Source organism: Tamandua tetradactyla, chromosome 13 (genome assembly GCF_023851605.1).
Source record: "Tamandua tetradactyla isolate mTamTet1 chromosome 13, mTamTet1.pri, whole genome shotgun sequence".
Classification (NCBI taxonomy): Eukaryota; Metazoa; Chordata; class Mammalia; order Pilosa; family Myrmecophagidae; genus Tamandua; species Tamandua tetradactyla.
In genome coordinates, this window is record NC_135339.1 from 64578164 (window position 1) to 64602510 (window position 24347).

At 41.0% G+C, this 24347-nt stretch overlaps 1 protein-coding gene across 2 annotated transcripts in view; it reads right to left on the bottom strand.

The window, feature by feature from the left end:
* Positions 1-1092: 1092 nt before the first annotated feature.
* The window catches only part of ARL3 (ARF like GTPase 3), a 39039-nt gene continuing 15784 nt past the window's right edge, over positions 1093-24347 (bottom strand). For both annotated transcript variants that reach the window (XM_077125884.1, XM_077125885.1), the window contains 3 exons: positions 14406-14456; positions 12739-12924; positions 1093-4195 (listed from right to left, as the gene is read on the bottom strand). In XM_077125884.1, the coding sequence (XP_076981999.1) occupies positions 4148-4195; positions 12739-12924; positions 14406-14456 (285 nt within the window). In that variant the 3' untranslated portion in view covers positions 1093-4147. The remainder of the gene's footprint in view (positions 4196-12738; positions 12925-14405; positions 14457-24347) is intronic.

Here is a 24347-nt window from a genome sequence, read left to right on the forward strand (position 1 = left end):
AGCCCTGGCTAAGGCTGCCAGATTTAACGAAACAAAAACAAAACCCCCCAAACCAGGATGGACAGCTAAATTGGAATTTTGGACAAGCAATGAATTTTTTTTATATACTATAAGTATGTCTCAAATATCATATGGATGCTAAATTTTATTTGTTGTTGATGTGAAATTCAAGTTTCACTGGGTGTTCTGTGTCCTGATGTCTTCTTCCTTTTCCCCTGGCCTCCAGTTCCCCTCTGGTTCTGTCTACAGCTTGCCCTTTAAAGGCGGGGCCCTTTGGGACCAGCTGTGCTGATGTGTCTTTAGACTGCTGAAGTGAGGCTGCTGAAGGGGGAGACAGGAGTGGGGGAAGAGCCGTGTTGTTGGCAGCGAGGGCGGCTGTGGCAGGGCTGGCCCATGGGAGTGAGTAGCCAAGCTACGCTTTTCTGCTCCAGAGGGCAGGGCCTGGACCAGTGTCAACTCTGCCAACTACTGTATGACTTTGGGCAAGTCCTTCCCCCTTGCTAAACCCGCTCTATAAAAGGAAGGCCCGGAATTAGGTGCTAGGTGATGGCAAATGTTCTTTTTAGCCCTAGCTCTCCCAATTATGTCTTTTTCATGTCTGTGGGGCTGGACCTGTGCAAAGGATAATACAAAATCCATGGTTGGGCTGCTGTGAGGACAGAGGACACTCAGAACTTGGGACAGGGACCCTAGGGCAGCAGTGCTGGTCAGAAGAGAACCACAGTGTGTGGGGTTTGCGGGAGGAGGCGGAGCCTAAGGAGGGCTGGGGAAGCTGGGGACAGCGTGGGAGGTGGCAGCCTGCTGCAGCAGCCAGGCCCCAGGTGGGTTCCAGGCCCCACGTGCACCTGATGGTTGTGTCTTCTGGGTCAAGTTCCTGAGCTGAGGCAAGTGCCTCTGTTTCCTCAACTGTAACATGGGACTAATGATGTATATGATGTGCCCGGCATGTAGGAGGGGCTTAATAAAGGGGTACTCATTATTGTTGTGATTGGTATTAATATATCCTTCTGAAAAAAGCACTTTGAGGAATGCTAACCTCTGAAAGAACAAACTCCAGGCTTCAGCAAAAAACACAACACATTCCAAGTTACCTTCATTTCAGCTAAATTTTATTTGCCAGAGTTTTGACAGACATTTAAATTATACATTGAGTTTCCCACATGACCAAACACACGTCCCTTCCTTTGATTATCATTTTCAAAAGGGACTATAAAAAAAAAAAAACCTTTCCATGGATCAGACTGAACCCTGAAACCACATGGAGTGCAGAGCTAAAAATAAAAGGAACTAAGAACTGGTCCCTGAGAAGGAAAGGAAAGAGAAATCAAAGCAAACTCTGGCGGGAACCAAAGGACGAATCCTGGTGAGGGTGACATGGTGTCACCCTCCAGGCCAGGCCGGATAAGGAGCGGCCGGCAGTGAGGGTGGGGCACAAAGTGGCATAAAAATAGCCACCACTTTAGCTCAGAGAGAAATAAGGAAATTTGTCAAAAGCCAGGAGCAAGAGAAGTAGAGCGGGAGGGAGGGGCAGGACTGTCCTGTCAGCAGCTGTGGGGGCCACAGACTCCTTTAACCCCGGCCCCACATTTCTAGCCGCCAGTATAATCGCTGACTTTCAGCTGTGCTCCGACATGTTCCCCAGCTCAGCCCACATCAATGACACCCGTGTTTCCATAGTAACCAAGGGAGAGTGAAGGGGAAAGGGTGTACTGCACTGGGCACAGGGAATCCAGCCAAAAGGAGCCACACAGGGTCGGGAGGGGCTGGCAGGGAGGCGGGGGGTGGGGGGACTCAAGTTTTTTTCCCACAACTGGTTTGAGCATACATCATGGGCCCAGTCTTGGCCCATAGCTCTCTCCTGAATATTCAGATGCAATAGTGCACACAGCAAAAGTCTGACTAACATTGGACATGGGAGGATGGGAAAAGGGGGATCCCCTTTCTAGCTTCAAATTCTGTCTTCTGGTCATGGCTATAGGGGGTGGGGGTGGGCCTGGGGCAAGGGAAAGGGACTTTAAAAGGCTTTTGTTTTTACAAATGGAAGCTTTCAAACTCCAGACTTCTCTCATCTACCCCATGAGCCCCAGGGCGGGGGTGGGGATGGGGGCTTCAACAGGGCTCAAAGGGAAGATGAAACCTGATGACATCCACAATGTCCCTGTCTGTTTAGCTGAACAGCAAATCTGAACACACTGAGGCTGTTATCAGAGGAGGGCTTCTGCCCACAAGCAGAGGCCTTGGGAGGACTCTTCAAAACAGTTCCCTAGATTTTTACAAATTCTGCCAGAGTCTAAGTTCCAAAATAACAGACCTCAAAGCAGGATTTTCCCCCTTAGATAACATCCCTGGTGCACTGTTTGCAAGGGAAAATAATTTTCAAGAGCCACATTTGCAGCCTGGTAGGAGGGAAGTTTCTGGTTCCTTATAATTCTGTTTTGACTCTGTTCAAAACTAGAGAGGAGTCTGGGTGATTCAGAAAAGCCAGTGGAGGAGGTTGCAGGGAGCAGCTACCTCAGTGCTTTGAAAAACCTCACCTTCCTTTGTTTTGCAGGTCCTTACAGGTTTGTCCACAGCAAACCCAGGGCACCTTTTCATGTCTGGCTTTGTTAATGACTTTCACTCCAGACCTCCTTTGAACCTGGCCACGCTTCAATCTCATCTGAACAACTGTTGTCCAGAAAAAGCTGGGTACTGCGGGCCAGGGGCTGGAGTGGCCCCAATGGTTGGCTCACATGCCTTGGTGGGTTTGAGAAGGGCCACCTCCCAGGATGAGAAGGCAGGGACCCACCAGGCACTGGACAGTCTCTTATTCATTCTCTGAAAGTCCCTGAGCTCAGATACCAGAACAGAGTTTATTCAGGAGCCAGGTGATGCTCTGGCCTGCTTTCCCATGTTTGAAGCTGGGGATTTCTTAAGGCTCAAGGAAACAAGTTATTTTTGCAATATGGGGCAGAAGAAGTCACCTGCCATCTCTCTCCCATCGATCAACATTTAGTGGAGAGAGGGCAGAGGAGGCCAGCAGTGGGGGTGGCTTAGAATCATGCACACCTGTGTTCTTCCCAGCAGCAAACCTCTCCACCGTGATCATCCCATACCACAAAGTTGCCGGCTCTGTAAAAATTGATCTCTTCTAAAAATCGATCTTCCTGGCTTCTTGCAGTGGAGCAGGTTCATGGCAAAGCTGCATTTATTTTAAAAATCTGATAGCAGCAGCCTATTGTGGTCATTTAAACACAGAATTCTTTGAGCTTTAGAAATCCGTTCTATAGGACGGTGGTGGAGAAGCCAGTTAATCTCAGAGTAGCCCGCTCACTGCTCCACTGAACTGGAGAAAGCCTGTTTACGCCAGCCTGAGCCCTCCGTGTGAGGGCTTTTTAAGGACCTTGTAGTTTTTCTGGAATTAAACCTCCCACCTCTCCTTACATTCCAGATGTCATTACAGTCAAAAGTCCTAAGAATTTGCTTCCCTGTGTGACTGGCTAGGGGGTTGGGGACTGGGTATGTTTCTGTAGTGACTTGTTTGCAAGAAAGGATTGTTTGTTTCCTGTCCAAAGGATGAGGATTACATACATACATAGTCTCCTACCTGGATGACAAGACGGTTTAATCATCTGCCATTCCTCCCTTCCCCCACCAGCAGCTTCCGTTGGACAGACTAAAGCCCTTGCTCACTTGGTAAAAATCACTGACCAGTACCAGCAAACACTATCTGTGTTTTTTAAAACCACGGGGGAATATAAGGGACAGGTCAGTAAACATAAATGAACTCAGCATAAGCTGCTGCTTCCTCTTTTCCTTTTTTTTTTTTTAAAGAAAAAGCCCATTGGAATTGTCTAAACTGCAATGCAATCTCTTGTTCATTTAAAAGATCTCATTTTCTAATCATGTGCTTTGAGACATTTAATACTATTTCAATTATGCAGAGGAAATAATAAAATTCCTTTATTTGAAAAATGATACTGAACCTCAGAGATCAGTTAAACCTACTGCTGGAATGGGGATTCTTTTTTAAACTGTGCTGTTCCCCCTCTTCAAACAGCTGTAGCTGTACACAGATGGAAAAACATTTGGTCAGAAAGCAGCAAATTAGTGTTTTTCAGGACAGAATTCAGCTCCCGCAGCTCCTGCATCTCCAGTCGTCTAGATTTTATTTCTTCTTTGCGTTGACGTTTTTGCAGACCCAGTTCATGCCGTCCTTTGAGGGAAGTGGGCAGAGAGAGGCCGTGTTAGCTACAGTAAAGGCACCGCCCACTCAAGCCTGGGAAGGGGCTGGGGTCCTCGGTCCTCTGCCAGGAGGGGACACCTGGACAACCAAAGCCAGTGACCTCCCCCAGAGGAGAAGGCAGGCCTCTGAGAGCCTTGAGGGGGGAGATGGGACCAAGAGTGCCCAAGGTCTGAACCTGAGATGGGTCCTCAGGAGCTCCCTCAGAAAAAATAAACACATCTGCCTGGATCCGAGGCCCGAGTGAAGAGCTATCAGGAAAGATTCCAGCCATTTTTGGCTTTTTCTAAAAGCTGACCTTTGCTAGGGCATTAAATTCAATAAGCCACCCTTCTGGTGCCCCAGTGTGTTTACAGTGTGACAATGTACACTTGGGATAAATTAAATTTCTTTTTGGTAAAACAAACCAACTGCAGTGTGCATTACTAGATACACACTGGGGCAACGTATTTATTTCCCTTCGTGCAGCACTACAAATCTGTTTAAAAGGACCTGCCTGGCCTGATTCTTGAGGCTTTAAGCACTACCAAATTGAGGAACTCGGGAGAAGGTTCCCTTAAAGGCACAGTGGCCTTGAAAATGTCCTCTCCTAGAGGACTGGAGAGAGACAGAGGTAAAAAACACACAATGCTAAAGCCACCTGGCAGGTGGCCTGATTTCTCATGGATGCCAGTGCTGTCAGAGATGACCTCCTTTTCAACCTCCTTTGGAGCCACACCTGCACGCTCTCCCTTTCCCCAGAGTCCCTCCGACCTTCAGGGTAGTGATGCAGAGTTCCCGCGGAAGCTCAGAACAAAACCAGAGGATACTCCTGCCATGAATCCCTTCCCTTGCATTTGTCACACAAGCTCGCTGAGGTCCCAGCCACATTTGCACATAACAGGGCATACATGACATGCAGAGTCCCACATTTCCTGTGACCATGGATCTAGTTGCTGAACCAGAACAGCTGAGACAGCTTAAAGTAATAAATATCAGCTGACACTCTTGGCCATTTGGAACATTAATCCCACAAACAATACATCACTGCAAAACAACAGGCAGGCATCCTATCTCCTGGCTAATCTGACCAGAACCTGAATTTACAGTGATTAAAACTCCATGGCTGCCATCACAGCACTTGGGCAGGAGAACCAGATCATCTGACAGCTGTCCCAGAGCAGCCCTGATGGCCTTTGCCAAGATGTGGCTGACCATGGCCAAAAGCCCAAAGGTAGAGAGCACCTGGCAGCAGTGGGGTAAGAAATGAGGAGTGCTGAGATGGGAGAATGTGGACCCGCAGTGTCCCTCCAATTCCAACTACAGCACCTACTGCCTCTGTAAAGGTAAGGCCAATTTCAAGACCACTTAATGGAAAGGATTAGTTTAAAGAGAAGCATGTTTAATTTTAGCAGCTAATTGGTTTTCAGGAAAAAATGATCACCTGTCGGGAGACAAAAGAGATTTTTACAAACAAAAGAGGGATGAGTAAGATAACTATCTTCTCTTTGCCTGTGAAGCTGAATAGCTCAGCACTTACGCAGCATTTCCATCTTCAGGAACCCGCACAAACACTATCAAAGGTGCATGCCTCAATATCTTCTCCTTTATAAACACTGGCAATATTTTATCAAACCATCTTCTTAGAGAAATCAAGAACAGTGTTTCCACACTATATGAATAGCATTTTCCCCTTGTTTTATGACTGTGAAGGAGGGGTGTTCCTTTTATTACATTTAACTGAAGATAAATGCAGGCAAAGAGATAGGAAAAATATTTACTCAGCTGCAGAAGCCCAAAGCAGACGGTGGAGGACGAGGGAAGCTTTGTCCTGGGTATCTGTTGTGGAGGCGGGGGTGGGGGTGGTAAGCAGCGGAGCCCCACTGAGGGGCAGTGTCTTCCAGATGTCCGTTGAGGGCCAGCGGGGACAAAGCCCTTCCAGCCACAGTCCTGCCCCAAGAGGGCGCTCAGAGGTCAGTCCCCACCAGCAGGCAGGCCAGCCCCTGGGCCTCCGGCAACCTGAAGGAGTGTGGGAAGCCCAGGGAGAGTGAAAACGGGGCAAAGCCGTGGCTGTCCTGCCCTGGGGAGGCCCCTCTGATCTGAAGGGCATGGAAGCTTGGAGGGTTGTGTCTTTTATTACCCAGAGGGGAACATGAGCTGGAGATGAGAGGTGCGGAGTATGTGTGGGAAACAACCAACGGTGATAATACATCTTAAATCAAACCAGGGGCAAGCTCTGCCAAGTTACCAACTGGAAAGGAAAGAAAACAGTGTGTCCAAGGTCCCTGAGGGGAGGGGCCACATCAGACTTGCTTGAGGTTGTAGTCACAGAACCCAGCATGGCCTCTGGCCTACAGCAGATAATTTATTTCTGTTAAATTCATAATAATAATAGCTAACATTTGAGGGTTGACTATATGCCTGGCGAAGTTTTAAGCATTTTGCTCTCATTTTTAATCTTTACAACAACCCTGTGACAGGCACTATTATTATCCCCATTTTACAGATGAGAAAATGAAGCCACGGAGGGGTTAGTTAACTTTCCTAAGGCCACTGCCTGAAGTGGCAGAGGCGGGATACCATTTATGGCTTCTTAATAATTGCGGGCAAACTTAGGCAGGAGCTCTGCCCCAAGCTCAGGGAGGGGTTGGGAATCACCCTTAAGTTGGGAAAGCGGCAATTCAGTTTTGTCTTCATTATGACTTCCCGCTGTATATAAGGGTATGAGACTGGAGCAACCCCCCAGCTAAATACCCTACATTTTTTTTTTTGTAGCTCCAAAGGTGCCAGAGGCTGTTTCTGGCTTTCAAGACTCCGGGTCTGCCAGATATCTATGCATGTGGAAGCCTGAATATTTTCCTGGCTGTGTCATCCTAGCACATTAACTATCTCCCAAGTCCACCCCCTCCAGGGGACTCTACATTTAGAGACAACACAGTTGCAAGAGGAGGAATCTTCTGCCTCTTAAGTTTAAATTAATGCGCCAGACCACTCTTGTTTTAATTTGGCAAGGCTTTGTTTTTTTTCAAGCAGATGACTGAGAAAAGGTGGCCATTTACTTGAAGTAGGTTACTGCTCTCCCTCCAACAGAAGGAAATGAACTCTTAGGTTTGCCTAATGATTGAACATTTACTGTTCAAACTGGTTTGGCTAATTTTCTGTGCATTTGATCTTCATCATGGGGGTGACGATTTTTTAGTATAAAGAATCCTCCTGTTCTGCCCCCACCCTCGCACCTCCCCCCACCAATCTTACTGAAATGAAATTTGAATTGATTAGTTTCAATTCAATAATAGAGACTAGGGTGCGACATCAGATCTCAAACACTGAGCTTTATTTGGCCCCATGGAGAGGGAATAAATTTTACTGTGTCATAATATTGTTCCCTGGGAAAATCTAAGGCTGCCTCTAACCATATGGGTGGGAACTAACTAATCACAGGTCTCCTTCTTTCAAGGGGAAGAGCAGCCTCACACTGGACTGTTTTCTTTTAATGTGATCTCCTCACAATGCATCCATCACTGCTCTATGGTTGGAAGGAAGCAGTGGCAGCCATGGTTGGGTCGGCCTGGTTTTTGAAAGCCATGACGATTGCATGGTCACATCAGTAAGTGCTTTAAGATGACCAGGAGCTCAGACCCTCGCTGAGCAATGTGGCTTGTCCCATTGTGTCATTAGGCCCCAGGGTCAAGGAGCAGCTGGATGCAGCACACATAAAATAATGCTTGCTATTAATATTTTTTCTGGCGACAAAGGGCACTGCACCAGAGAGGTAGCAAAATCACACATCCTGATCTTTTTTTCCTGTCTACAGAGGAGTTTGAAAGTTTAAAAATAAACCCAAGGTCTGACTTGCAGATAAGCAGTTCCATGTACACCTGGAGTCAGTAACAACTGATGCCAGGCCTAGAAAGAAACTGTAAATGTAATTTTCTAAATATAGAAATTCTGTGGGGATCTTAAGGGAAAAGTTCTCGAGATCAAGGAAAAAGAAAAAAGAAACAAACAAAAAACAACAAAACTGCAGGCTAGTGAATGTTTAGTGTTCATCCAAAAGGCTGACTCTGAAGGTCAGTTCACATGTCAGTGTTCAGACTGCTAATGAGCCTTTCTTTCTATGGAAGTGAGGCATCTGAAAGACAATTGTGAACTGGACCATCACACCTGTTTAGGGGATGAAGAGAGGGAATGTGGGATGATGTAAAAAGGAAAGGTGAGCACGAGATGGTGGCGTGGAGGGCAATACCCAGGGGAACGTTCTGCTAGCTCACAGCTATGGGTTTAGGCATACTCTGTAATGGCTAGGCTACAGACCCGTCCAAACTGCTGATCTCTGCTGTGAAAAGAAATTCAAATCCAGTATAATTTTAATTATACCCACACACCTGATATTTTAGAGGGAAAAGGTCTTCAAATACCTGAAACTATAACAGCAAGGTGAGCTGTGGTTTGGGGCTCACATTCAGGTCTGTAGGTAGAGGAGGGGTTGGTTTCTCCTTTGTTCACTCTTTTCTAGGCACCCAAGGGAAAAGAAAAGAACAAGAGTCCCAGTGCTAAATGCTATATGCTAGGAGAGGCCCTAGCAACCCTGGCCGAGTCTCAAGGGCACAGAGGGAGACTTTCTTCATGTTTATCAGGGTATTTGGCTGTGTTGTTTTAAGTTATCCTCCCAGACATTTTTCAGTTTCTCCTCTTTCTGCCTTCATTTACTTGACATAACTGGGTCTGTTCTGATCACTCCCCTGGACTATGGGCCTCGCAGCACGACAGAGTTCCCGAGATTGATGTTCTCCTTCAGCTTCTTGTGCCCTTTACCTCGTCTTTGCTCTTGACAGTTTCCCATGAAAACCTGCTTTAATTATATGATGGGCCTGCCTCCGCGTCACCATCAATCAGGCAGAGAAAGACCTGTTCCAGACTCCCTTGAAACCCACAAAAGTTGATTTCCACCCCCAGAGAAGGGGCTGTCGGACAACACGTGGTATTTGCCTACAGAACGTCGAGAACAAGGTCCGGAAAGCCACTGGAGGACGCGCCACCTTCCACAGCCTCACATCATGCACTTAAGCCCCTCGCCTAACGAGAAGTGACACAGCCCCTGAGGCAGTCCACACAGATCGAGCTGGCCACATAACACACAGGGGGCTTGCCCGCTCAAGGGTGCCTGCTCTTTATCAGTATAAGCCAGGTCTCCAAACACACTGATTAAACACACACACACAAAAGCATATACAATGCAAATGGAAATGCTATCTTCAAATACTTGAAACTGTAAGAGATTCCAGGTCTTTTTTTTCTTTTCCTTCAACTTTATACATTTTCTTTCAGGGTCATTAGAGCTGTGGTGCCAGAGGCTACCTGACCCTTTTGGTGTCTGATCATTTTGGTAGCTTTGTCTATGACTGGCCAATTTTTAAGGAAAAAAAAAAGATGAAATAGGAATTTGGGGAACCTTAGTAATTATTACACAGTATCCATGTTGGAAAGTAAGCCACAAACAATGAGATATTTTTCTGGTGAAGTCTTTCATTTTTTTAGGGATACTTTATACCTTAATTAGTAAGAATCATTAAAGGCTTGCACTTCAACTAATCTAGGCAGGAAAAGAACTCCATTTCAGTGATTCTTTTTAAGGTGGAAAACAAGAAATTGGCTGAGTGTGCAAGAGCTTAGGTCAGAAGCATTATGTGAAGGAAGGGCATGGTCAATCAGAGTCTCACAAGGAAAAGCGTCACCACAGAAAAACTCCATGACCTTTCTCCAGTCCCCAAAGATTACCATTAAAGGAAACAGACAATAGCAGATTCCCTTCTTAATTAACATTTTTATTAAATAACCCATTTCAAATAATGGATAAATTCTCTAAATTTATATCATTCTATTAACCATAATCTAATCTCATTAACCTTGAAATCCCAGTCTTAACTACCCAGTTCTATACACCATGGTACTATCTACTAAACTAATTAAGTGACCTTCAAACTATTTCTCCTCCATATAAAATCATTATTATTTTTTTTTACTCGTACTTCTTTGTTGAATTTCTCTTGATATAATTTCCTGTGAACTCAGTTGCTGAAGTCCCCTGATCTAAGAAGAACTTCCTATTCAAAATCAAACCATACTTTATATTCTCACCTTATTCAAACTGGTTGATTTTAAAGCCCTCCCTTGGGTAGCCCCGCCCTCTAATTGCCTGATAGCTCACTGCCTCTTTTTGGCCGAAAGATCCGATGATTTAAAAACACTGCATTTCTTTGGTGGCAACATGACCAGTTCATAGAATTCTATCCTTATCATCTCCATGGGGTGGGGTGGCAGTTGAGAAGAAAATGGTATGAGCTCCCTCAATTACCTCCAGGATCCTCTGAAGCAGTGCCCTTGGCTTCAGTGCCAGTATTCTTAATACTAATTCTAGATAACTCTAGTCCTTTTTTACATCCCTAAGACTAGCTGAAGAACAAGAGCCTGTTAATTCCTGCTTTGCTTCTTCCTTTTAATATTTTGGCCAAGTGAAAAAAAGATTACAGAGCTGTCAATTTCCACTTATTTTTTAGTATACACTACAAATGTATTTATTTTCTTTAGGTTCACCTTTATAGTCCCAAGATGTTTTCTATATTCTATATCTGTGATCTAAACTAGAGAGGCAGAGTTTTCTTCCTGAAGTGGTTTATAGAAACCCCTCCTAGATTTCGTCCTCAACAAAATAACCTTAAGTCTCATCAATATCATCATATGTACTATCAGAGGGATATGCTTTAGGAAAAACTCAATGATTTTTTAAGTGGATTATAACCAGAGAAAGCTAAATAAAATCATCACAGTTTACTTATTCAAAAACATCGTGGGTTGCAGTATGCATGCTGGACTAGCTTGCAAATTAAGCTGGAAAATGCAATAATTCAAAACATAATAGATATATAATCACATATGTAATTGCAATTGTATAGGGAAGACTCTAGAAGAATATAACTATATTTGGTAGGTAGTTTCTTTGTGGAATAATATTAGAAGAGAGGAAAAAGAAATTTTCATTTTTTAACTTTATATACTTTTATATGATTAACAGTAACACTATAATATTTTCATATTAAAAGAATCTGGAAAGGAAGAAAGGAGGGAAGAAATAAGGCTTTAAAAAAGCCCACAAATCTGCCCCCGACTCCCAATTTTCTTAAACCTACGCCTCATGGAGACCCACAGAGCTCCAGAATCCATTCTGTGGATGTAGACAAGGTAATTTCTGACCAGTTATGTGGTCCCACAACATACACACATGCACTAAGGGCTTCTGAGGGTGCAGGCATTGAGTATCCGGAGGGGAGGTACTTGTCTTGTGCTGACTGGTCTGCTCTCAGATTTAGAGGCCAAGCATAATAGCAGGCCTGGGCTGCTTGTGTAACAACAACAAACAAACAAACAAAAAGCAAGCAGTAAACCAGATGGAACAACTGAGATAGATCTAGGAGGTGATTATTTGCTTGAGATAAAAGCCACCAAACAGTTTTAAGACAAATCAGTGTCAAATGTCTTAGGAAAGAGGGAAGAAGAATATTAGAAGGGAAATTGAAAGAGGCTACAGGACAATGATGAAGAATCAAATCTCAAGCTCATATCTCAATGCACCAAGTTCAGAGAAAAGCAAATCGGTCATGCCATTTTGGCATTGGAGACACATGCCATATGGCAATGAGGGAAGATATAATTTCTTTAGATGTTGTTAATCCCCCCCACAGCATCCTACAGCGGTACTGTTTGGTTCTCACAGCACTGTCACATTCCTGGCAGGTATATCAGATGTTTAAAATGAGGCATGTGATACATGCTTGGGGCTTCAGAATAAAGAAGTAGTCCTGGAAGGATGACTTTATAGTGTCAAATGATTTAAGGCTGCCTGGTAGGAAGTACCAAGAGCTGAAATTGTTTATCATTCTTTGATACAGCCTTTCAGGTGTCTGGGAAACAACCATTTTGTTCCCTAAATTAATATCAAATGAGGGGGGTTGCTATTTCAGTATACAGTGCATCAGTACAAAGCAGAAACCTCCCACTGGGAACCAACCCAAAGTAGCAGGAAACAGATACCAACCTGAGGGCAACAGAGATAAACAACAGAAAAAACAGAAGCATATCTAAGATAACTAGTAGCCATGATTAATGATGGCTCCTCACCTTGAGAGTACAGGTATTTAGCATCCATAATATTAGATACAACATAAAAACGCTACCCAAACATCAAAAAATCCTAGAGTTAGAAAGGATTTTGAGGACTGTTCTGACCTCTTACCCAACAAGGAAAGCTCACTGCCTGTGTAAGATGGTTTATCTATGGCTTTTCTGGACAAGCTTATGATATCAGATTGATTGTTCAGTTGAGCAGAACCAAACTCCTCCATGGCTTTCACATCCTGGAATAGCTTATCTGCCAATCAAAGGCTGCTTCATATCTTTTCCTATTAGATCAGTACAACTAATAACACCATCTAGGTTGGCTGCCATGTTGCCATGTGACTAAGCTTTCCTTGTAATCTCACCTGCACGCCCTCTCCTGTGAGAGCTGAGCAAGACTGGATCTGCCAGACTCGGTCACGAATAGTATGCAAGTTCAGTCCTTCTGCAATTTCAGAGGCAGGGGCTGCCGTGAGCAAATCCTGCTTATTAGCAAAGATGAGCACTGGCACACAACTTAGCTTTTCTTCTTCCAGTAACTCAGCAAGTTCCTGGATCATTTTGGGGAGAGATAGAGAAGAAAAGATGAAAATCTATATTCAGCCATGTACCTCTAATTAGAAAAAACAAAACAGGCTGATCAACTAACAACTTTCAAGGGCAGTGGCTCTCAAACTTCAACCTGTGGAAGACTCTCCTGGCAGATTCTTCATGCTGACTTTGTAAAGTCTGAGCCAGGGTCTAGGAATCCATTTCAACAAGCTCCCCAGGTGATTCTGCTGTAGGTAATTCATAGATCATACTTTGAGATACACTATCAAAGTAGTGGTTAAAGATTCAAAATTCACCCAAGGTTTATTATCTGTGAATAACTTTCAATGCATATATATAAACATATTAAAAATGAATATGACAAATAAGAGGGAGGGGTAAGGAGTATGGGATATATGAGTTTTTTTTTCTTTTTATTTCTTTTTCTGGAGTGATGCAAATGTTCTAAAAATGATCATAGTGAAGAATACACAACTATGTGATAATATTGTGAGCAACTGATTGTATAATATGGTTAGACTGTATGTATGTGGATATTTCTCAATTAAAATATTTTTAAAATGAATATGACCATTGTTTTAGAGACTGATTCTGTTTTATCAACCTCTGCCTACAAAACATGCATGCACACACATTATATTTTATCAAACCCACATCCTAAAATAACTATTATGTCATCTGGCCAGGTCTCTGATTTTTAGGGTACAGGTTGGGATCTAAGCTGTATTTTGAGTCTGTCTGCAATAAGTACATGAGAGTATACACTTATCTAAACAACAAATCCCACCTGTTCCCTACTCAATCCACATTTTTACTATGTCAAACACTTGTACTCACAAAGGCCCCAAACTCCGCAAGATCTAAACACATTTCTCCAAAGAGATTCATTCCACTCCTTGCTTCTTATGTCAGTGTACCATGGTATGGGTGAAATGGACTGTGCCCCTTGCTTCTCTGTTATGTACACTGTGGATCACACAGTGGAATCATGTTGACATGTACTCTGTCTTTGAGACCACATCTGGGGTCAAAGTATACCTTATCTCCTAGCTTGAAAATAAAAGTAACTTAGTCTTGGCTTACATAGTTCTTCCTATCCCTCTGAATTTGTCAAAGTTACCCCTCGCTCAATTAAGTTGGTATTGAAAATGGTAAATAGAAATGAAAAGTGAATTGTTTCTCTGGGTTCATTTCTAGGTTGCCAGGGAAGAAACCTGAAGAGCTTTTAGGCATGGTGCTGACTTCCATTAGCTTATATCTTATTTAATTTGATTAAAGCTAAGAAGCTTTAATCCAAAAATTGTTTAAAGGACTCTCATCTAATTTTCTTTTAGGCAACTGGTATTTTTGCCTGGTTGCCAGAGTGATGGTCTTGTTTGAGCTGCAAAGGTTAAGTAAAAAATACGTCCCTCACACATTTACAAGGTAGATTAATGAATACCCAGTTATTTGGGAAATATCTTGACGAATCATTATTTACCTGACCTGTCTCTTCAAATCGTTTCCTGTCTGCACTGTCGATTACATATATCTGTAAAGGAAAATAAAAAGGTTACTTCAATACACAGATATGGAAAAAAAGCAGGGCAACCTCTATAAAAGGAGCAGGTGATCTCATATCACCAGCTTTCAGATTAGCATAGCATACAGAAATTAAGCTGGCAACTCTTATCCCATCTATTGAAGCAAAATAAACAAATAAATGAATAAATGAATGAATGAATGAAATGGGGGTGTCTACAAAATACCTCCAGCAAAGTTCCAAAGACTAGGAGGTCGGGAAAGCTAGGCAGGATAAAAATAGCTATAGTTAATGAGCACTTGATATGCCATGAAAGATTTTTACTAGCTTTACTCTAGTAAAACTGACAAATTTTCATTTACTATGTTTTTCATTAAAACTCCATGAGATAGATTTCCTTGTTTTTCTGTTTTGTACATAAATAAACAGAAACCCAAAGAAGTTAAGTAACTTGACAAGTTACATCTGGTAAGTGACGAAATTGGGATTGAAACTCAGGCATACCTAACAGGAAAGTCCAGGGTGCTCTTAACCACTCTGCTGTACAACTTCCCAAACTGTAGAATGGGACGGTGTTTTGAGGAATTTTACAGGCCTATATGCTTCAAACATCATCCCTTTGAAAGTACCATTTGAGCATCAACTATGTACTGACTTCAGGTGCTGAGCCAGCAGACCGGGTGATCCTCTGCCCGTTCCTACCGTCACAGGTTGCTTGGAGGTTAAGATCAAATATTGGAAATAGCAAGGGCTTAGGCTTTGCCAGAAGAGAAGTATGGAGAGTCACCATAAATTACAGATCCCAAGCTTTGTTCTCCATACCTGAATTTTATTTATTGTCTAAATACCATCCCAAAACAACAGTAAGAGAAATAAGGTAAGAAAAAAAAACTGAAAATCAGCTATAGTTAAAGCACTCAAACACATTAACGACTGTAATTTCCTATGGAAACTTCCCTCCTAGTCCTTCTTCACATGAAAATTAAAAAAAGAAAATTAGAGATACAATTCTGCTGTCTGAATTTTTTTCATTTAGTGATGTATTAAATGTTTTTCTAGTTGCTAACCTTAAAAATGATCAATTTTTCAAGCTTCCCTTTAAAGAATTTAAATCTGTATTAAATTAATGGTGTAATGGAAAAACTCTTAAAAGAGCAACTTCACGTTACAATAAAAACAAAAACAATCCTCAATTCTTATATTTACATGCCTTAAGTTAAATAAACTATATATACTGCAATGCAAATAGGCATTTCTGTAAGTGAGTCAAATTTGGTGTTACACTGAAAATTGGCTGTCTTCTGAAACAAAAACCAATTAAAATTCCTTTGCTTAATGCTTTATCACTTAGAGTCACTAGGGCTAAATATTATACCAGGAACCAAGTTCAGCCTTTCTTCTCAAGAATACCCTACAGTCTTCCCTGTGTTTCTTTCAGGGAGAATCCCGGGGATGAGGGGATGAACGTGTCTGGTCTGAGTATTTTTTGTGGCCTTCTTCTTGTTGTTACTATTAATGGGCATTAATGGGCTCTGCCCATCAGACACAAAATCCGATGCTGTCTTGTGAAGTCATATACAGAACACAGTGGCAGCCAAGTTTTTTGCCAGTGGGGCTTGCACTTTAAATGTAGCAGGCATAATATGAATATAGAAGAAGAAAGAAGAGGAATGCAATGGGAGAGTGAACCTCAATATTAAATAATTATTCATAAATTAGCATTATTTGGAAGTCTACAGGGCTTTTTAGGATTAGGATGATCTTTTCTCAAGCAACAGTCCAAGAAGATGAGAGGATCAGGTGATCAGTGGGAGAGGGTTTTGGACTCAGATGCAGCCTGGAGGCTGCATTCAGGTCACTATGCAAAAAAGGATTTACAAAGATGTGCTTGGAGCAAAGGGTGTAAGAAGACAAGGCTAGAGAAAAGGAGGCTGGATATTATGAAGCTACAGTGGTCAACAGCATGGTACTGGCATAAAGATAGATATACCGACCAATGGAATAGAATAGAGTGTTCAGCTATAGACCCTCTCATCTATGGACAACTGATCTTTGATAAGGCAGTCAAGCCAACTTACCTGGGACAGAACAGTCTCTTCAATAAATGGTACCTAGAGAACTGGATATCCATTTGCAAAAGAATGAAAGAGATCCCATATATCACACCCTATACAAAAATTAACTCAAAATGGATCAAAGACCTAAACATTAGATCTAAGACCATAAAACTGTTAGAAGAAAATGTAGGGAAATATCTTATAAATCTTATACTAGGAGGCAGTTTCCTAGACCTTACACCCAAAGCAAGAGCATTGAAGAAATAAATAAATAAATGGGAACTCCTCAAAATTAAACACTTTTGCGAATCAAAGAACTTTGTCAAAAAAGTAAAAAGACAGCCTACACAATGGGAAACAATATTTGGAAATGATGTATCAGATAAAGGTCTAGTATCCATAATTTATAAAGAGATGGTTCAACTCAACAACAAAAAGACAGCCAACCCAATTACAAAATGAGCAAAAGATTTGAACAGACACTTCTCAGAACAGGAAATACAAATGGCCAAAAGGCACACGAAGAGATGCTCAACTTCCCTGGTTATTAGAGAAATGCAAATCAAAACCACAATGAAGTATCATCTCACACATCAGAATGACCATTATCAATAAAACAGAAAATGACAAATGCTGGAGAGGATGTGGAGAAAGAGGTACACTTATCCACTGTTGGTGGGAATGTCAAATGGTACAACCACTGTGGAAGGCAGTTGGGCGGTTCCTCAAAAAGCTGAATATAGAATTGCCGTATGACCTGGCAATACCATCGCTAAGTGTCTACTAAGAGGACGTGAGGGCAAGGACACAAACGGACATTTGCACACCAATGTTTATAGCAGCATTATTTACAATTGCGAAGAGATGGAAACAGCCAAAATTTCCATCAACAGACGAGTGGCTAAACAAACTGTGGTATATATAACGATGGAATATTATGCAGCCATAAGACAGAATAAAGTTATGAAGTATGTAAGAACATGGATGGACCTTAAGGACATTATGCTGAGTGAGATTAGCCAGAAACAAAAGGACAAATACTGTATGGTCTCACTGATATGAACTGACATTAGTGAATAAACTTGGAGAATTTCACTGGTAACAGAGACCATCAGGAGGTAGAAATAGGGTAAGATATTGGGTAATTGGAGCTGAAGGGATACAGATTGTGCAACAGGACTGAATGTAAAAACTCAGAAATGGACAGCACAATACTACCTAACTGTAATACAATTATGTTAAAACACTGAATGAAGCTGAATGTGAGAATGATAGAGGGAAGAGGGCTGGGGGCACAATGAAATCAGAAAGAAAGATGATAAAGACTGAGATGGTATAATCTAGGAATGCCTAGAGTGTATAATGATAGCGACTAAATGTACAAATTTAAAAAATGTTTTTGCATGAGGAAGAACAAAGGAATGTCATTACTGCAGGGTGCCGAAAACAGATGGTAAGTAATACTCTAAAATTTTACCTTATGTGTGAGACTAAAGCAAAAAATGTTTATTTGGTACAAAATTTATATTTTGACTGGTGTATTTCCTAATATAACTTATGTAGACAGCTTAATTGAACACCATAAGTGCATGGAACCTTGAGTAGAACATGAGATTTTGTTGGTTTGTCCAGAGTGATGCCCTGATAAATCCCAGAATGATGTGAACAGTGAATAAAAAGTATTTGCAAAGTCCCCTTCGGGGAATGGTGAGAAAGGAGGAAAATTCAATTTCCCCAAGTTGAATTCTTGATATTCTCACAAGCAGTGTGGACAACCAAAGCTATAGGCTGACACCCAGGCTTGGGATTTGTTCATATGAAACTTAACCCCACAAAAGATAGGTCAAGCCTACTTAAAATTAGGCCTAAGAGTCACCCCCAAGAACTCTTTTGTTGCTCAGATGTGGCCTCTCCCTCCAGCTAACATGACGAGCAGTCTCACCACCCTCCCCCTCTCTGCGTGGGACATGACTCCCAGGGGTGTGGACCTTCCTGGCAACGTGGGACAGAAATCCTGGAATGAGCTGAGACTCAGCATCAAGGGATTGAGAAAAACCCTAGAATGAGATGAGACTCAGCATCAGGGGATTGAGAAAACCTCGACCAAAAAGGGGAAGAGTGAAATGAGACAAAATAAAGTGTCAATGGCTGAGAGATTCCAAACAGAGTGGAGAGGTTACCCTGGAGGTTATTCTTATGCATTAAATAGATATCACCTTGTTATTCAAGATGTAGTGGAGAGGCTGGAGGGAACTGCCTGAAAATGTGGAGCTGTGTTCCAGTAGCTATGTTTCTTAAAGATGATTGTATAATGATATAGCTTTCACAATGTGACTGTGTGATTGTGAAAACCTTGTGTCTGATGCTCCTTTTATCTACCTTATCAACAGACGAGTAAAACATATGGAATAAAGATGGATAATAGGGGGAACAAATGTTAAAATAAATTTAGAGTGAAATGTTGGTGATTGGTGAGGGGAAGGGGTTGGGGGTATGGTATGTATGAATTTTTTTGTTTTCTTTTTATTTCTTTTTCTGAATAGATGCAAATGTTTCAACAAATGATCATGATGATGAATATGCAACTATGTGATGATATTGTGAATTACTGATTATATATGTAGAACGGAATGATCAAAAGTTACGAATGTTTGCGTTTGTTTGGTGTTTTTTGGTATTTAAAAAAAATTAAAAAATATAACAAACACAAAAAAAGTTGTTTAATAAATCACCTTTATGGAGGGATAATTTGCCTCCAATAAAGGCACAGAGTTTAAGTGCAAAAAAAAAGGAGGCTGAGAATATAAGTAAAGAAACAGTTAAGAAATTGGTGAAAAGTAGTTGGGGCGAGGATGTAGAGAAACTGGATTCCTTGTGTATTGCTGGTGGGAATGTAAAATGGTGCAGCCACTGTGGAAAACAGCTTGGTAGTTCCTTGGAAAGTTAAACATACAATTCCCACATATTATGGTTTATTAGTTTCCAGACTGCTAAAACAAACACCATACAACGGGTTAGCTTAACAACAAGAAATTATTGGCTCTGTTTCAGAGACTAGAGGGAGCTTGCTTCTTCCTGGGGTTGGTATAGTCTGCCTTGCCAGAAGCAATCTTTGGGGTTGCCTGACTTTTCTTTCACATGGCAATGTACCTAGTGGCGTCTTCTCCTTTCTCTTCTGGGTTCCTTTCACTTCTATCTTCTGGCTGCTCCCTGTGGCTTCCTTCTGTATCTGATTTTCTTTGCTTATAAGGACTTCAGACATATTTCATTAAGGCCCACCGTCATTCACCTTGGGACACCTGAACATCTTCAAAGGTCCTATTTATGGGTTCATACCCACAGGACCAGAGGTTGGAACCTGTACATGCCTTTTGTGGGGAATATGATTCAGTCTCCAATACCTGGCAATACCATTTATAGGTATATTCTCCAAATAACTGAAAACAGGAATACAAACAGATACTTGTACACCAATATTCATAGCAGCCAAAAAGTGGATGCGACTCAACTGCTAATGGACAGATGAATGCATAAACAAAATGTGGCATATACATATGTGCTGGTTTGAAAGGAAGTATGCCCCCTAGAAAAGGCATGTTTTAATCAAAATATCATTTCATAAAGGTAGAATAATCTCTATTCAATACTGTATGTTTAAAACTGTAATCAGATCATCTCCCTGCATGATGTGATTTAGTCAAGAATGGTTGTTAAACTGGATTAGGGGACGACGTGTCTCTACCCATTTGGTTGGATCTTGATTGGTTTATTGGAGTCCTATAAAAGAGGAAACATTTTGGAGAAAGAGATTCAGAGCAGAGCAGAATGACATAGCCATGAGAAGCACAGTCCACCAGCCAGCAACTTTTGGAGATGAAGAAGGAAAACGCCTCCCAGGACGCTTCATGAAACCAGAAGCCAGGAGAGAAAGCTAACAGATGACGCCGTATTCGCCATGTGCCCTTCCAGCCTAGAGAGAAGCCCTGACTGTGTTTGCCATGTGCCTTCTCACTTGAGAGAGAAACCCTGAACTTCTTCAGCCTTCTTGAACCAAGGTATTTTTTTTTCTGGATGCCTTTGATTGGACATTTCTATAGACTTATTTTAATTGGGACTAAACTAGCAACTTATTAAATTCCCCTTTTAAAAAGCCATTCTGTTTCTGGTATATTGCATTCTGGCAGCTAGCAAACAAGAACAACATATAATGAAATATTATTTAGCCATAAAAATGAATGATGTTCTGATATATGTTACAACATGGATGAACCTTTAAAACATTATGCTAAGTGAAATAGGCCACGCACAAAAAGGCAAATATTGTATGATTCCACTAGACAGAAATATCTAGGATAAGTAAATTCATAGAGACAGAAAATAGATTACAGGTTACCAGGTGCTGGGGGAAGGAAGAAATGCGTAGTTCTTAATGGATACAGAGTTGATGTTTAGGGTGATGAAAATGTTTTGGTAATGGATGGTGGTGATGGGTTGCCAAAACATTGAGAAAATAATTAATGCATCTGAGTTACATACTTAAAAATGGTTGACATGACAAGTTTTATGTTATATCAAGGAATTTAAAACAAAACAAAACAGACAGTTGGGGGAGGATGATGAGGAATGAAAATATAGCTTGATAGTAAACAAGAAAGATGACCAACCAAATACCAGGGAATCCAGAGGCTGAAGGTCAATGAGAAAAAAGCTTTAATTTTTAATAATAATTAATTGCCATTTATTGCTTTGATATGAAATTGCAAGGAAACAATTCTGCTAAAAGATTCAAAAGGAGGATTTTCCTAACTATACAAAATTTTCTTCTGTGACATTTTTCTCAAGTAACTTTTATAAATTTTAAAATTAGTACACAATGACTCCAAGAGGAAGTCTTAAAAACAATTGCCCTGTTTATTACTTAAGAAAAAGGCCAAGTGAAAAAGTTGTAAGCACAAACTAGTCTCTAATGATCCCCCACATTTTTCTGCAGCAGTACACTTTTCTACTCCTTCCTCAGCCCTTCCTCTCCTTCCTCAGCCCTCCCCAGTTTCTTTGTGCAAGTGTCTGTTTTTGTTTTCTTTTGGACAAGAGCTATTTTCAGGAAAGGATGACCTTTTATCTTTTTAAAATTTAAACAGAGCTGTTGATTATCTAGTCATGTTAAACAATTTAAAAATTAAAGTAAGTCCCAAAACAAACTAATAAAGAATCAAAAAATTTTCTGATGTTTAGTCAGAAAGTTCCAGATAAAGTTAAATGTTTATTGTGCTTCTGACTTATTTTAAAACCATAAGAATGGTCTTAATAAATCAAGTCATAAAGTCTGTTCCAAAATAAGGTTATAATCCATGGCACTCAGAATGATGTTTAAGCAAAGCCAAGTCACACTTTCTTGGGAAATTGCTTTGAAACTTATCTGGTTGTGGGAGGGAGAAGTAGAGAAAAAGATATTTTTTTCTTGATGGAAGTTCAGCCAACTCTAGATTATCCAGTCTATGAATGGAGGGCTCTTTGTTTCTCCTCTGGTTCCTTCTGCTCCTCCTCCCCCTCCTGCTGCCACCTTTTGGCCATTTTATTGCTCCTAAGCATTTTTCCACCAGCGGGTAGACAGAGACAAGAAGAGATGCCACTAAAAAAAGTGTGACTTTTTATTGATAGCTTGAGTGACAATTTGGGAGGGGTATGAAATTAACGACAAATGTTCCTATATAACTTGTGATTTTCAATTGTTTGTGCTCTTTCAATCCTCTATTAGTAATGATGCTCAAGTGTGAGCAAGCAATATGATGGGAATAAACATGAGACATTTATCTTAGGGTATTTGAGATCTGGCTTTCTTGATGTCCTATACTTTCAATACAGAAATGATGACAAAGTTATTTTGTTTAAAATTATATTAAGTCTAAAAGCAAAACTTACAATAATAAAGTAAGTGGAATTAAGTCTTAACATAAATATACCTTAAGTAAAAACATTACTCTGTATTTTTATCTATCAAACAGGCTGCTATCACTTCCGGCCTAAAGAGAAACAAAAGAAGCCTTATTTCCTCCCTTCTATGCACCTCAAGTTTTATTTCTCAGTCACTTTCCCCACATTAATAAAGCTGTAGTCAGATGATCCGTGTCATCTTCCCTGAGAATAACTTTGGCATTTTCAGAAGTTATCTTAAGTCTTTCAAACCACTAGTGATCATTTAATGTTCTAAAGCAGGAGTTGGAAGACTTTTTCTGTAAAGGGTCAAGTAATAAATATTTTAGGCTTTGTGGCCTACACAATCTCTTTTGCAATTATTCAGCTCTGCTGTTGTAGTGCAAAAGAAGCACCCATAGAAAACACATAAAAAAAATGGACATGGCTGTGTGCCTAAAGAACTTAATTTATGGACACTTACATTTTTTTTCTATGTATCATGCAACATTACATTTCTTTCTTCTCAACCATTTAAAGATGTAAGAACCATTCTTAGCTTGTAGGCTGTACAAAAACAGGCAGGGTGGGCAATGGTGGCTAAGGGGCAGAGTTCTCGCCTGCCATGCCGTAGACCCGGGTTCGATTCCCGGAGCCTGCCCATGTCAAACGAACAAACAAACAAAAAAACAGGTGGCAGAAAGATAATGACAAAGGTAAAGATAAATACCAGTACTATTATATTTTTGATTTGTAACTCCACTTTTTATTTCCAACAGGATCTAAAGGCAAATGCATAAAATATAATGATAAATCAATGGTTTTGGACACTGTGTAAATATGTAATTTGCAACAAGAACTACATGAACATGGGGGGATAGAGGGATATAGGAAAATGGTTTATATATACTATTGAAGTTAGGTTGGTTTCAAAGCAAACAACATCGTTATAGATAGAGGATGCTAAATTTAAGCCCATGGTAACCAAAAGAAAGTATCAGAGAATATGCAAACTCACAGAGACAGAAGGTAGAGTACAGCATCGCTGGCTGCCAACCCCAGAACACCAATCTTCAGGAAGAAAGTGTTGCCTTGATGATGTCTTGATATGGACTTTCACTTAACCTCAAAACTATGAGCTAATAAATTTCCATTGTTTAAGCCAACCCATTGCATGGCATTTGCTTGAGTAGCCCAGGAAACTAAAACAGATGCATTTGTCTCATCTTTTTCTCCTCATCCACCAAAACCTTTAACCTGGCATTAGGGCCAGAATATGTACATGGTGGGCCCATGCAATGCACATCCAAGCACCTCAAATGTGTTTGTTGACTTAATGATAGTATAATTTTATATTTTGGGATTATTCTTCATTCAAGAATCATGGTGAATGAATTAATTCACTACTTCACATAAACCTCTGTTATACACTATACTTATACATTATCAGATTATTATAGTACGGATAATAGACTTCAGGGAGGCAAGGGCAGAAGTAAGGAGACTAGTTAGGATGATTTTGCAAAAATCAATGCATGGTAGCTGTAGAGGTGGAGAGAAGTGGTCAGATTCTAGAAATATTTTGCAGGTGGAGTTGACAGAATTTGCTGATGGGTCAGATGTAGGGATTGGGAAGAAAAGAAGCCAAGGATGATGTCAGAGTTTTTGGGTAAATGGAATTATCATTTACTGAGAAGACTGTCAGAAAAGTGGGTTGGGTAGGGGTAGATATAGATAAGAATTTGGTTTTGACCAGGTTGAGGTACTTATTGGGCACAGAAGTGGAGATGTCATATAGGCAGCTAGCTAAATGTTCTAAAAAATGATCATGGTGATGAATACACAACTACGTGATGATACTGTGAGCCACTGATTGTACACTATGGATGGACTGTATGTGTGTGAGGATTTGTCAACAACAACAAAAATATAT